Below are 14,312 nucleotides of genomic sequence, written 5' to 3' on the forward strand. Positions count from 1 at the left end.
TGGATGGAGGAACAATGGAGGGGGGGAGTAAGCAAGAACACTACTGCAGTGAGCTTCAAAATATGCTGAGCTCGGGCTCGGGGAGGAAGGAGACGGCCGGGATATAAAGGGGAGACCTTTAGTCCCGGTTGGTGGCTCCAACCGGGACTAAAGGTAACTTTCCAACCCCGGGCACAGCCATGGCCCGGGAGTAGACCTTTACTCCCGGTTAGAGCCACCAACCGGGAGTAAAAGTATAGCTTTAGTCCCGGTTGATGGCTCCAACCGGGACTAAAGGTCCCTGACCGGGACTAAAGATATCTCTAGTCCCGGGCGCAAAAAATTCCGGGACTAGAGCCCATTTTGATCGAGGATCAAAGGTCTGTTCTCTACTAGTGTAGTGAAATAATTGTAACTCTCTTTTTTTGGCTTAGGAAGTTCCTTTACCTTTTTTGTTTGCAAACAAATTACTTCCTTTCGTTACTACTTACTAGAAATCCGTTAGGACATCAATACAGTCTCCAATGACTTTCAGCAGAAAAATCGATGAAAATATATTGTGTTAAATTCAAAGAGTTGTATATACAAATTATTTTGCATAACGAATATTGTAATATTAATCTTGTGTTATTATTAACTTATGTATAAGTTTTTGTAGCTTTAATTATATTAGGAACAAAAAAACTTACAAGATCTGTGATGGACCTACTGGAGTACACATGCAGGATGCTCTTGATAGTTGCCTCGGCATCACGAATGTCATAGAAGAATAATACACCTAATATAAACATTCTAGCTAGTATAATTCTTGGAATCAAAAGTCAGTACAATGGGAAAAGACCATTAAAACCATTCAAAACTAGCATCACTCTAGGATTAGGAGCCAGGTGTACAAAAGCACCTTGGTTATAACTTGTGGTTAACAAACCTATATTTATGATGCAAAAATGGGATCACAAGAGAACAACTCATTTTATATGTCCAGAATCACAAATAATAGGTAAGTTATAAAAATATATTCCATTGCATATCTAATGTTACTCATTCAATATCATAAATATTATTGTTTTTTGTATAAATTTGAGCAAACTTACAAGAGAATGATCTAGAATAACTTATTAAAATCCTATTGTACAACATAAATACACATCTCGATTCCCAAAGAGTCAAATATTTTTTCAGTTTGATCAAGTATATAAAAAAAATATGTAATAAATATTGTTAAATTAATAGTAGAATATATACTTTTATAATAAATTTGTTTACAAATATAAATGTCGATATGATTTTCTATATATTTGGTCAAACTTCAAAATATTTGACTCATTGAAAAAGCGATATGTGCATTTTTATCGGCCACGAGAAATCGGACTATGAATTTTTCTGTTGGAGCAGATATATAGACAAGTTTGAGCCATAGTTTTGGGGCTTTTCCGCACCCCGGCCCAAAATTGCCGGTACACACGTGACCCGCCCAAGGAAGTCCACCGGCCCACCCAGATTTTATACATAATCTGGCCCGGACATCAGCCATCAGCCATGTGCGGCGCGGCGGCGGTGGCCACTGGCCAGATTCGTGATCCGCAGCTGTCCTCCTGCCCTCCAGGTCATTCCTTCACATCCAACAGAGCTGCGCAACCAAGAAACTCTGGGTCTCCAAGGGGTCACATGTAATCAACTTATAATAAAAAAAATGAGGAAATTTCGGACAAGGACGCAAATAACAGCAACTGGCACTTGTTTTTAAGGTTGGCCAATCCTTAGCTTCTCAGAAGATTTTCAGCAGATTCTCAAAACAAAAGAAGATTTTCAGCACAGATCGTTGAAACTCAAGGGCACCAACACTTTCAGCATCACAAACAGGACACATCCCAAAGAGCGCCAGCCGCCAGCATGAAACACTTATACAAAATGTCAGGTTACTCCTATTTAAGATCTCTTACGTGTCCGGCATAAACAAGGTTCACATAGCACCAAGGCTTCAGTTTTACAGAACTATATATACATTGTGTTTCCAACACTACCAAACAGAGTAGCACAACCACAGAAGGCATATGGTTAAGAACATCGAGTTTTCCTAAAAAGCCAGGTATAAATAGAGTTTGAACTCATTTAGCCACTACAGTAATCAGTAGATACAGCTCACAATATCGAGACGAATCCTGGCGTATCGCTCCTGGGTCCGGCGATAGTCCGGTAGAGGTATAGCTTATCCACCTTCCTCGCATTGTTGCTGACGCCATCATCCGTCGCACCAACGCTCGCCCCCGCCTCACTGATGACCTCGACGTTGATGTTTGGCATGGTCGCCGCAAGGGTCTTGCAGGCCCCCAGGGTGATCTCGCAGGATGACATCCAGAGAGAGCGCATCGACTCGTACCTGTGCGCGCCCGCAAGGAGAGCGGCGTCACCAAAGGGGCTGTCCCTGATCTCCAGCTTCTTGAGGTTCTTGCAGCCGTTGAGCACATAGACCATGCCGTCGTCAGTATCCCCCGCGAATGCTACTGAGAGCATCTCCAGCTTCTCCGCGTACATGCCGATGTACAGGAACACATTATCCGTGAGGAGGCCTGACAGGGCGAAACGCCTCAGGCCTTTGCAGGACTGCACTATTGCCCCAAAGCCTTCGTCCAGTGGCTGCCCTGTTACAGCATCTGCTGACCTGGGCTCCAGAATGCACAGTCTGAAGGATGTTAACAGTTGACAGTACTTTGCTATAGTGATGAGCGCAGTGTTTGTCATTCGATCACAAAAGAAGAGCACACACTGTAACTTCCGACAGAGAGATATGGCTGCCAACCCTTCCTCTGTCACAGTAGTTCTTGCTGGAGCATTTGGATCACTTGGATATACCCTCAACTCCTGAAGATCAGGACAAGAATAGGACACAACCTTCAATCCTTCATCACCAATGTGATCTAACACCTGCAGACAAAGGGTCAAGCCTAAGAAACTATGTAAGAAGGCAAAACGGTAAGGGTGCCACCTACTGAAACAAGCATTCGATTGTCAACGTTTAACTTCTACAATCCATTTCTTAGGACTATTCAACGGCAATTAGTCCGGTAAGCCTGAAGTTATATTTGAATTGTAATCAACCAGAAATGGAGCTTCTCTGAGAGTAAGTGCAACGCGAATGAAATCTAAGCACCAATAACCCAATGAAGTAATTAGTTATCACATAGCATTGCCACTTTCGTCCAATGCATACTAGATGTGACAGGAATCAAATCCATACAGGTTTGTATAATATGAAGTGTAATGCTAAGGATATCAATACAGGGTTACAACTCATACCCCTAAGGATATCAATAACATGCTGACATCCGGTAGAGGGAGCAACTTTTTCTTATGAAGAGAAACACAAAACAGTATCAATAAATCGTTGTGACCTTACTTAAACATGGCAAGGATTTGAAAAGGTTTTTATTTCAAAAGTCTCTTACATTTAGCTAACTCTCATCACAACAAAATACAGGAATGTATATTGTTACATTGGCAGGTAAGTAAAGGTTCTGACACGTGTATATTGGTACAAACTAGAGATTAAGAAACATGGATGTAGTATTATTGGACTCTGTATGTCTGCTTAACTGTAAGACTACTAAACAGTTTAAAAGGTGTTACAGTATGCAGACCTCTTGACTATTGGGCACAACTCATACCTAAGGACAAGTTGGTTCCCGAGCCAGCACAACCTCACCTCACCAGCCCGACCAAGCTTACAGTGCTGGCGACCTGAATTCGCTCACTTATAGAAGCAAGCAAAAAACTAGCTAGTCAGGTTCCAAGGAAGTCTTACCCAGCAACCAAATGACCATGTCTTTCTGATTTCTAACTTGGTAAGGCTGTACAGTACTCGTCAAAAGAACCAAACGTACCCTAACTAATTAGAAGTAGAACATTTGTTGCCAAAATAAACAGGGTACATACATGAACAAAATATCCAATACCTATCATTCCAGTTAATCAACCTTGAAATAGATGGGCCTAGAATCTTTTGTAAGTTGAGAATCTAACACAATCTAGCTTGTTAAACCCTCAAAACTGCATCAGGTGATCAACATATGTAAAGCTACAGGAGCTTCCAAGGAACCAAAACGATCCTTAAATTAAAAAATATCTGGGAGAGAATAATAAGGAATATAAAGAGGCATTCTTATTTATCAAGAGAAAATGAGACATGTACAATGTAAATTCTGTAAGTCCAGATGTTAAAAGGTTAAGATTAACTGAAGTTTTAATAGTTCCAGAACAATGCAACAACACTCAATAGGCACTAATAGCAACGGCAATTGTTTTTTTCAACCATAGGCATAAGAGTAATACAGTGAATTCCACTATATTTTCAAATCTAGCCAGATATTTGCACTGGAAAATAGGCTAGTTCAATGTAATAAGTGAGCCTAAACTTCCTAGCAACACTGCAAGTAAATTTTACCCATAAGACGTGGAGCCTTGTACACAGACGAACAATACTGATAAGCTGGTCACTCTGAATCAATGGAGCATAGCTGAGATTCAAGCATGTAAGGGCACTGATCTTGCAAATTGGCAACAAAATTCCTTGAACATACAAGCCTGGAGCATCCCAAAAACCAGATAAACTCTTCAGCAAAGTGCACTTTCCAAGAGCTCTATATAGACTGATATATGCACCAGCGTTATTGCCTAGAACAAAAGATCCTGTACCTAAATCCTCTAGCATAGGTGTGCGAGAAAGGATTCTGGGCAAAACATCAATTGGAACTGAAGGATTCAGCCTTAAACTTTTAAGATTTGGACTCCTTGCAACAAGTTCCTCCAATGCAACGGCATTCACCTCCCCAGTCAAGCAAGAAAAATTCAAGCATTCTAGTGATGTTGAAGGCTTGGGAAAACAGTTAATCCACTGATGGCCTTGATGTTTCACACAACTCTCTTGTAAGTCGAGTTCCTTAAGAAACCTGAAAGCGAAGAGTAACAAAATATGTAAAATTGAGTGGACTAATAACCTATGTAAAATTGAGTGAACTAAACATAACCATAAGTAAAATCTCTGTATCAAACTAAACAATAAGAGACACTTCGTCAGTTAAAATGAAGTTTGCTTAACACAACCGAAGATGTCAGACCTAGAAGCCAATAATATTATATAACTGCAGCTTGGTCTTTCTTCCAGCATTGAAATATAATTGTTCTAGTTAGGTGTCGCAATCTCAACCATGCTTTTTCTAAAGCATTATGTACTTTACTAGAGAAATAGAAACAAGGAATGGAATTCAATCATTAGGAAATAGGCATGTACTAAGCAGACTTAAAGAGTTAAAGAAACTACTGCACCACCTTTCATCAAAGATTTTTGTTCAAGAGTTTGTGCTCTGCAAAGCATTCAAGATCTTAATGATGGTATTCGGACATAAACCAAAGGAATCATAAACAACATTTCAGTACTTAAATATCATTCAGATAGAGCTATGGAGAAACTGCCAAGAACTAACGAAAACATGTTGAAATCCTGTAGATGAGAACAGGAATTATAGATAACTTCTGTTTCGTACATTTTGCATTGCATCGATTATTCACATTGGGAAATCTTTATCTATAAACACACAGTTGATAACTTCTAATAATCAAGAGCCAAGGAAGTATACAGAGATGGAAAAGGCATACATAATCTGGTATAAAATGGTGCACAAACAATAAACTCAGCAGCAGCAGCAGCAGCAGCATGAAGATTGCAAGCATTATACTGAAATGAATTGTTGTTAATCAAATGGCCATGCTGGATGAACTAAAATAATGGCACTAGGCACTTTCTCAAACATGATAATGTCCAAGTTTTCAGAATTCTCACCTGCAATTGGTGGCAATATCAGCAAGCCCAGCAGTACTGAACCCCTCGCAGCAGACAAGGACAAGTGATTTAAAGTTGATAAAGGATAGAGAAAGCGACTTGAGGCATTCATCAGTCACAACCATACGCTTCAGCCGGAGCTCCTCAAGACCTGGGCATGCACGGGCGCATGCATCCACCCATGGCTCTGCAGTGGCACCCCAACCCGCCGGGACAAGGTTGAAGTCAGCAAAGTGCGGTTTGCCCTTCACGCTCAGTGCACGCATGTTGGGAAACCGCATATGTACACGCTCTGGGCGCACTGCGTAACAGTTGCTTACAAGCACCGAACGGCGGCCATGGCGCTCAATGTCATACCATGCCCGGCACACCAGGGACGCCGCGTTGCGGTCCCGGTGCGAGGTTACATAGCCAAGGATGTACTCTACTACTTCCTCAGGGAAGTATGCCATTGTGATGCCCCCTGGAATCCTAATAAACCTCCATTACTCGTGCAGCTCCCCAAATGGCTGCCTGCTCACAAACAAACAACATGGACAAAAAATTATATCAGATATAGGCATTAATTAACTAATTAATATTTGCAAGAATGAACATGAACTTGCGGGCCAGTTTGCACAAAGCAGCACTTGGTTGTAAAGTGCTACTAATCCACAAGAGTTAACACAGAATACGGATCAGACAGCAGATAATGGTTTGTTTAGAAGAAAGCAGTTAAATTAGCACCAGCTCACAGAGTCCACAACTTAGACTGACAGAAATCGTATGTTCTGAAAAAAAAAAGGTAAATTGGACTTGAAAAAGAGGGCAAGCCGGGATCGTTTTCCGTTTCCGATGTTTCTGGATCAATCCGAGGACAATCCCAACCAAAGAATCTCTCCTATGAGAGACGAACTCCCCAAAACTACAAGATCAGAAGATGCATCCATTTCATGGCTCAGAATCGGAGCCCTACCAAAGAAACCAGAAAAGGAAGGCAAATTACACGAAATTGGAAAATCGCGAGCCACAGCAGTGAGAATCGTTGGCCTAGCCACACGAATGTCGCAGCTTTCGCCTCCGATCAACCCCAAGACTAAACCCTCAAATACCCCCGGCGCCAACAAGAGGGGAAAAAAGGCAACCAACTAAAAAAATCACCAATAAACCTGAGGAATCACGAAACGCAGCGATCCGCGATCGATCGGATCGGAGAAGGGGGCGAGGAGGATGGAATCTGCAGGGAGAATACCTGGGAATTTCTCGCGTGAGGGTGGCGAGTATTGGAAGGTGGCCTGGAACCGCCGCCGCCTCCGCCACGCCAGTCGACTTCTTCCTCCTCGTACGGGTCGTCGCAGTAGCCGAGGTTGGTACGTCTCTCTGTCCTTGTTTTTTCTCTTCTCTTCTCTTGTCTTCTTGTCTTATCACGTGATACAATAATATTTATTTTAAGATAAAATATATTTTTTTATAATAAACTCATTTTAGAGATTAGAGATATAAATCTCGATGCTATTTTTCATGTAACACCAATTTAAAGGCCCGTTTGGTTTCATGGATCAATTTTTAGTTCCAATTATATTGGATGTTTGACATTAATTTAGAGTATTAAATATAAATTAATTATAAAATTAATCGAATAGATTGAGACTAATTTGCGAGATTAATTTATTAAACCTAATTAGTCTATAATTTAGCAATGTGGTGCTACAATAAACATGTGCTAATCATAAATTATATAGGCTTAATAGATTTATCTCATAAATTAGTCTCCATATATAATTATTAGTTTTATAATTAGCTTATGTTTAGTTCTTCTCATTAGCATCCGAACGTCATGATCCAAAACCCCTAATAAGTTAGACAGTTAGAATATTTATGACCAAGAAAGTATCCAACGATGGAGTGTTAAGTTTTTGTGTGAGGTGTGGAAAATGGACAATACAATTTCCCATAACCAAGCCATTTAAATCGATGTTGAAATACGTTAATTAAATTAAAGAGACCGTCAAGTTTAGATAAAAGCATGGTATCTGTCTTTTTCTCAATCGGATTTGCTAGTGTCCGAATGTCCGATCTAGAACGCTAGCGTCGCATGGTGCACACGTGTAAGAGAAGGAGCTTGCACAGCAAGCGAGCGCCCCAGCTGCGATGGACTTGCGGCCAAGCGCCCCAGCAGCGGGCCCGTGTTGCCCCATATGTTGCCCGCGCCGCCAGCCACCTTGGATGTCGTCCGCGTCGTCAGGCGATTCCCACACGCATCCCATGTGCAACACTCAATATCCTGATCTACTTTTAAAATATTCAGATGCAACACTTACAACATATCAAAGAAGACAGATGAAACACTCAAAACATGCGTATGAAACACTTGCAAAAACATCTGAAAATATTTAAAAATTATTGTAAACATACGCAACATACAGATAAAATACTTGCAGTATATGTGTAAAACATATGCAACATCTAGATAACAAATACGTACGTCTTAGACGAAACACGCTTGCAACATACATGTACAAACCATTGCAACATATGCAATATCCCAATCTACTTTTGTAACATTCATCTGAAAACACTTGTAATATACCTATGAAACATCTGAAAACACTTAAAACATATTGTAACACCCTAATTTTGCATTTTCTAAAAAAATAATCAAATTGATTTATTTAAGCAATTTATGTGAGCATTCAAACATAGAAAAGTAATAATTTTTATAAAACTAAAATCAAATATAAGATTAGCTACAAGTGATGCATACATGCTGCAGCATATTATTTTGTGAATGTTTGGTATTGATCAAAAATTTCAAAGAGAATTGAAATTTGAATTTAAAATGCTTTTAGAAAATGTGTTTGGAAAAAGAAAATTCTTTCTTTCTCCCCCTTCTCCTCAATTTTGGCCGAGGCCCACCGAGCAGCCGCGCCAGCCCGGCTCGACCTCCCCCTGGTGCCCCGCGCCGGCCCAGCAACCGCGCCGGCCCAGCTCCGCGCCAGCCCACCGCAGCCGTGTTGCTCGCCTCAGCAACCGTCGCGCCTCCCTTTTCCCAGTCGCTGACCGCCCGGGCCCGCCTGTCAGCTCCCCCACCTTCCTCCCACAACCGCAGCAGGTCAAGCCGCGGCCGCAACCGCGCCCGCTCCACACGCGTCGTGGGAGCGCCCCCTCCCCGCGCCCCGGCCTCTACAAAATGGAGCCCACGCCCGAGCCGCCCCCCTGCTGCCTCTCCCCGCTCTATTTTTTGCCCTCGCTCATGCCTCGGAGGCCGCAACCGGCGCACGGCAAAGCACCGAAGGCCGCCGTCCGCCGTTCGCCGTGACCTGCCTTCCCCGAGCCGACTCCGACCCTGATTTTCCCCGCTGTGAGACCCCCATGCTCCCCTCTTTCTCCCCGACCTTTTACTTTGGTGTTTGGTGACTTGTATGGCCGTTTTGCGTGCGGCCGGGAAGCTTTTGGCCGCCGTCCATGGCGACCGCCGCCACGGCCGCACCCTCCGGCCACTTCTTTGGCTTGGACGTGTTCGCCTGCTCCCCCTCTCTCATCCGGTGGCTTCGGGTCATCGAATCGTGAACCAAAGCCCCCTAACCGTGCTCACCGGCGAGCTCCACGTCGCCGGCAATGGCAGCCCCACCACGGAAGCTACTGTTCCGGCCACCCCTTCTTCTCTCTCCCCCAGATTTGATTCTAGTCGTCCATTTTCAGATCTGCACCTAGGATTAGAAGTTACCCTTTTCGCGTGTAAATATGCTAAAGAGTCCCTCGGTTTTGGATGAATAGAACCCGCCGTCCTTAGCGTATTTTCCCGTGTACGCTTTCTCGTTTTGAAAGCGTAAAGTTAACTGTTTTAGTTCAAAGTACGCTTTCAGTATTTACAGAAATGCCATTTGAACTGTTTTGCTTATAAAATCGTCGTTTAGCTCCGAATTGATCCGTTCAAATCGCGTTAGCTTCGTAATTTCATAATCTACATGTTAGAACCACTGTTAGTCAAGTTTGGAACTTTTAAATTTCATGGTTAGATTTAATTAAATATATTGCTATAGGAAATCCCGTTTAAATCATAACTTTCGCATTTTAGCTCCGTTTTTCGTAAACTTCGCGTTGACGTGATCGTAGCGAGACGTAGATTATTTTCACAAACATTTTATCTTGTTTTCTATATTGTTGGTGTACTGTTCTAATTATAGGAATGTTTGCTTTGCATGAATGCTTTTGGAATGTTGTATGTTGTCGTGTTGGCCGCGTTTAGATGGTGAGGAGAACGTTGGAGATCAAGAATTCTTCGACGACTAGCAGGACCAGCAAGAGTTTGTGAACCAAGACAAGTATAGCATGGGCCTACCTTGATGTCCTATTTTACTTTAATCAATTACTCATGTGCATGTGTCTAATTTTGATAACCCTAAGGACATTCTAGACATTTGATGACTTGTTCCCTTGACTCCTATGGGGTAATTGCATATGGGTATATTGCTAGTGCTCTAACTGAACATGATCTACATGATGATGAATGATTCTATGGAACTAAAAGTATAACATGATTTATAACAACTGTTCCATAGGGCGAAGGTGCAAATGACTTTTGATCATGTTGCTCCCGACCCTCCATAAGGACTTATCTGTCGGCAAAAGCTGGGATTGACAGTGCAACCGGGAGAGTCATATGGCTCTGACTTTAGCTCAGTAATAGAACCTTTTCTAGCTAGTTAGAGGTTACCTTTTTGGCGCAAATGGGGCTTGCCACATTGGGTATATGGCTGCCTCTGTTCCTATGTGTATAGCCGCGATGGATATGTGCCATAGGAAAGGGGGTTCCTACATCTGCCTGCCGAGGAAACCTAGCGGCCCTAACTTGTTAGAGAAACCTATGAAATGGCTTCATAGTGTACCCTGCCCGCTCACCTTGGCAGTGACATGAGAGTAATTAACCCGGGCATATGGGAATCACGACTCGCGGTGAATATGCACCACCTCTGCAGAGGGTAACAAATTGTTATAACAGCCGTGCTCACGGTCACGAGCGGCCCAGAAAACTCACAGAATAAATGGATACTTGTTGATGATCATTTAAGTTGTTCTATGATGATATATGATACACTGGACCCGGATATCTGTTCATATGGGATTAAATGGGAGCTTAAGCATAATTTGATAACACCGGATAATAAAAGCTTGACTTACTAAAAATACTAACTCCAGTAAACTAGTGTCAACCTTTTTGAGCTTCATAACCCCATGTTAACTTGTTAAGTACGGGATGTACTTACACTTGTTTATTTCTTTATTTGGATAAAAATCCCGGATGGGTAACAGATGCCAACAGGTATAAGGAATTCCCTGAGGATTTTTAGGCTTGTGGTCAACCCGTTGACATTCCCTGTGATGAAGCCCCATGAGAGAGTTATCTTTTTATATTCCGCTGTGTGATGTAAGACTATGTTATATTATGAATTTGATGTAAGAGACACCGTGATGATACTTTATGTAATTTGTCAGCTTGTGTGTGTGATTGATCCCTGGGCACACGAGTTTTGTGCATTCAATTTTATCCTTAAAATTGGGTGTGACAAATTGGTATCAAAGCCGTGTTGACTGTAGGACGCAAGCCTAGTTAGAAAACAGTCGTTTTAGCATCTTTGCTCCTCTGGATTCTTGCTTACTGTTTTATTCTTGTTATTTTATTAAAACATTTATGCTTTTCATACCTTAATCTATTATATAAAATTGTTGATTCTAATTCTATCTCACTTTAAATCTATAGATGTCTCATAACCCGAAGACTGCTCGCCTCAGCACTGCTGGCTATCGTGCCCTGTTCACCCCACGTGCTCCACAGGCAAAGAAGGAGATTGTGATCATCTCCGACGACGAGGAGATGGCTACCCCGACACCTGCACCTGCTCCTACACCAGCTGTCGCACCGGTCTATCCTATCGTAGCTACACCTAAGGAGTCGACGGCTACTTCCCCTACACCTGCACCATCCCCAGCTGTCCCCGTGGTGGATGAGGAGATAGGCTGGAAGTGCAAGTACTACTTCAAGTCAGCCCAGAGATGGCCTACTACCACACCCTCCTCACTCACGTGCTGGACAACTACTACCCCGACCTGCACGCCTCCATCAGCTACCACTGTGTAGAGTACCAGCATCCATTGGAGGCCACCTTCTGGAAGGTAGAGCTGGTGGTCACCACTTGGAACGACATCAAGAATGAACATGAGGTGGAGACTGTCCACCGTGCCCCTGCGAGGAGGGCCCATGCCTTGGATGGCATGGAGGATGCAGCACAGGACGCCTATATCCACTACCATGGTCGTCGCTTTGAGGCCATGAGGGAGGATCGCTTCAGGTTCCTTCCTCGCAATGATCATGAGGGTGTTTGGCAGGTCTTGGCTCCACCAGAGAGTGACCCAACTCTAGAAGCAACGGTGCAGCATGTCCATGCTATGCAGGGGGTGGATGAGGAAGTCAAACGAGAACTACGTGCATCCCAGAGGGCTGAGAGACGCCTCCAGAAGCAAGTGGATGAACTTCGAGCTCAACTTGGGCAGCCATCAATCTACAAGAAGAAGCGCCGGTCCTTCACCATGATTGACACCGCTCCATAGGTGTTAGGTGCCTTGATCTAGATTACCACGTCGTTAGTTCGTATTTCTTATTTAGTCTTGTTTGGTCTTGTGAACTTGGATGATTAGATGTTCTAATTTGTGAACTTGGTTGATTTGGTATTTGTTTGATTGCTGGAAGTTTGTGGGCATGTCCACAACTTCCTTAGATTGGAACCTTAAGTTTAGAATGAAATCTTAATGTAGATGTTTCGCTTTATCTTATCTCTGTTGTGCTAATTTTTGGAGCAGCCTGTGTTCTTTTTCTGGTATCTCGAAATCTAGGCTGTCAAAAATTCTGAAAATTTTGTGGAGATAACTAGACCTCTGTATCTTTCAAATGTCTCTGGAATCACATCAATAGCTGTTCAGGTTTGTGAGATCTAGCTGTCACAAGTTGATCCTGCGCAGTCTGGAACCCAGAACAGATTTGGTTTAGCTCTACTTTTGACCATGTGTGTGGCAGAATCTGTAAGAGTGATCTAAATAAAAGTTGTAGATGATCTCCTTAGATTTCTAACAAATCTTGGTGCACCTCTGTTGGATCTCTGAAACTCGAGTTATAACAGGTTTACTGAACTGCTGAATTTGAATCTTGTCCAGAAAATTCTCAGCATTGTTTCTTATCTTTTGTAAGCTCTCTATAATTTGGAAAATCTCTAAATTTTGTGCATTTGTTGGAAAACAGATGGCCGCAAGAGGAGGAAGAGGCAGAGGCCATGGTCGTGGATGTGATGCCCTCATAAATCCACCACCACCGCCACCTGTGACCATGGAACAAATATTGGGAATGCAAGCGCAGTTGATGCAAGCTATGATGCAGCGCTTGGACAATGAACCTGCAAGAGGACCACCGCCTATTCAGGTTAGAGATAAGCATGGAGAGTTTATGAAGGGTCGTCCACCGGTGTTCACTCATGCCTCAGACCCTATGGAGGCAGATGATTGGTTGCGTGCTGTAGAGAAGCAACTTAACATAGCACAATGCAACGATCTGGAGAAGGTGTTGTATGCTTCTGGTCAACTCTAGGGAGCAGCTCAGGATTGGTGGGATTCTTTCTAGTATGGACGTCCCAACAATGCTCCTGCTATCACCTGGCAGGAATTCAAGGACAATTTCTGGTCTTATCATATCCCTGATGGACTCATGGAATTGAAGCAGGAGGAATTCAGGTCCCTCAAACAAGGATCCATGACTGTGGCGGAGTATCGTGACAAGTTTGCTCAACTGTCATGCTATGCTCCAAATGATGTGGCTGAGGACAAGGATAAGCAACGCTGTTTCCTCAAGGGACTCTATGATGGACTGCAGCTTCAACTGATGTCCAACACCTACCCCAACTTTCAGTCATTAGTGAACCGTGCTATTGTGATTGACGATAAGCGCAAAGAGATGGAAGCCAAGAAGAGGAGGCTTCAAGGGCAAGCTTCTAGAAGTAACACCCGCCCACATGCCTATCCCCAGCAGGGTTTCCAACAAAGGAATCAAGGACCATCTAACCAGGGAAACCGTGGTCAGTATCCTCAACGGAATCAGTTCCAGCAATGCCCTTAGTACCAGCAACAGTATGATAATCAGCGTCCCCCGCAACAGACTGGCAATCCAGCAACACACCAGGGACTATCCAACAATGCTCCTATGAAGAGTGGTGCACCCAATAACCCCAATGCCTGCTACCGCTGTGGAGAAGTAGGTCACTATGCTCATCAGTGCCCTAAGAAGCAGAACCAACAAGCACCTCAGAACCAGACTGGCAATCAGAAGTTCAACGCCCGACCACCTCACACTGCAAAGGTGAACTATGTGTCATCTGATGCAGCTCAAGAGACGCCAGAGGTCATGTTGGGTACGTTTAGAGTCAACTCTATCTCTGCTATAGTACTTTTTGATTCTGGTGCTTCGCATTCTTTT

At 43.1% G+C, this 14,312-nt stretch overlaps 1 protein-coding gene across 2 annotated transcripts; it reads right to left on the reverse strand.

The window, feature by feature from the left end:
- Window positions 1–1,848: 1,848 nt before the first annotated feature.
- Window positions 1,849–7,184, reverse strand: LOC136486865 (transport inhibitor response 1-like protein Os11g0515500). 2 transcript variants are annotated; one of them, XM_066483919.1, is made up of 5 exons: window positions 7,047–7,184; window positions 5,816–6,328; window positions 4,672–4,925; window positions 4,421–4,560; window positions 1,849–2,904 (listed from the first exon to the last, which is right to left on the reverse strand). In XM_066483919.1, exons 2-5 carry the CDS (start codon window positions 6,265–6,267, stop codon window positions 2,122–2,124), a joined length of 1,629 nt encoding a protein of 542 aa, XP_066340016.1. In that variant the 5' UTR covers window positions 6,268–6,328; window positions 7,047–7,184; the 3' UTR covers window positions 1,849–2,121. The 2 variants fall into 2 exon arrangements, with proteins under 2 accessions (XP_066340016.1, XP_066340015.1); XM_066483918.1 differs by having other exon boundaries at window positions 4,421–4,925.
- Between the last annotated feature and the right edge of the window lie 7,128 nt (window positions 7,185–14,312).

This window comes from Miscanthus floridulus, chromosome 10, assembly GCF_019320115.1.
Source record: "Miscanthus floridulus cultivar M001 chromosome 10, ASM1932011v1, whole genome shotgun sequence".
NCBI classification, from domain to species: domain Eukaryota; kingdom Viridiplantae; phylum Streptophyta; class Magnoliopsida; order Poales; family Poaceae; genus Miscanthus; species Miscanthus floridulus.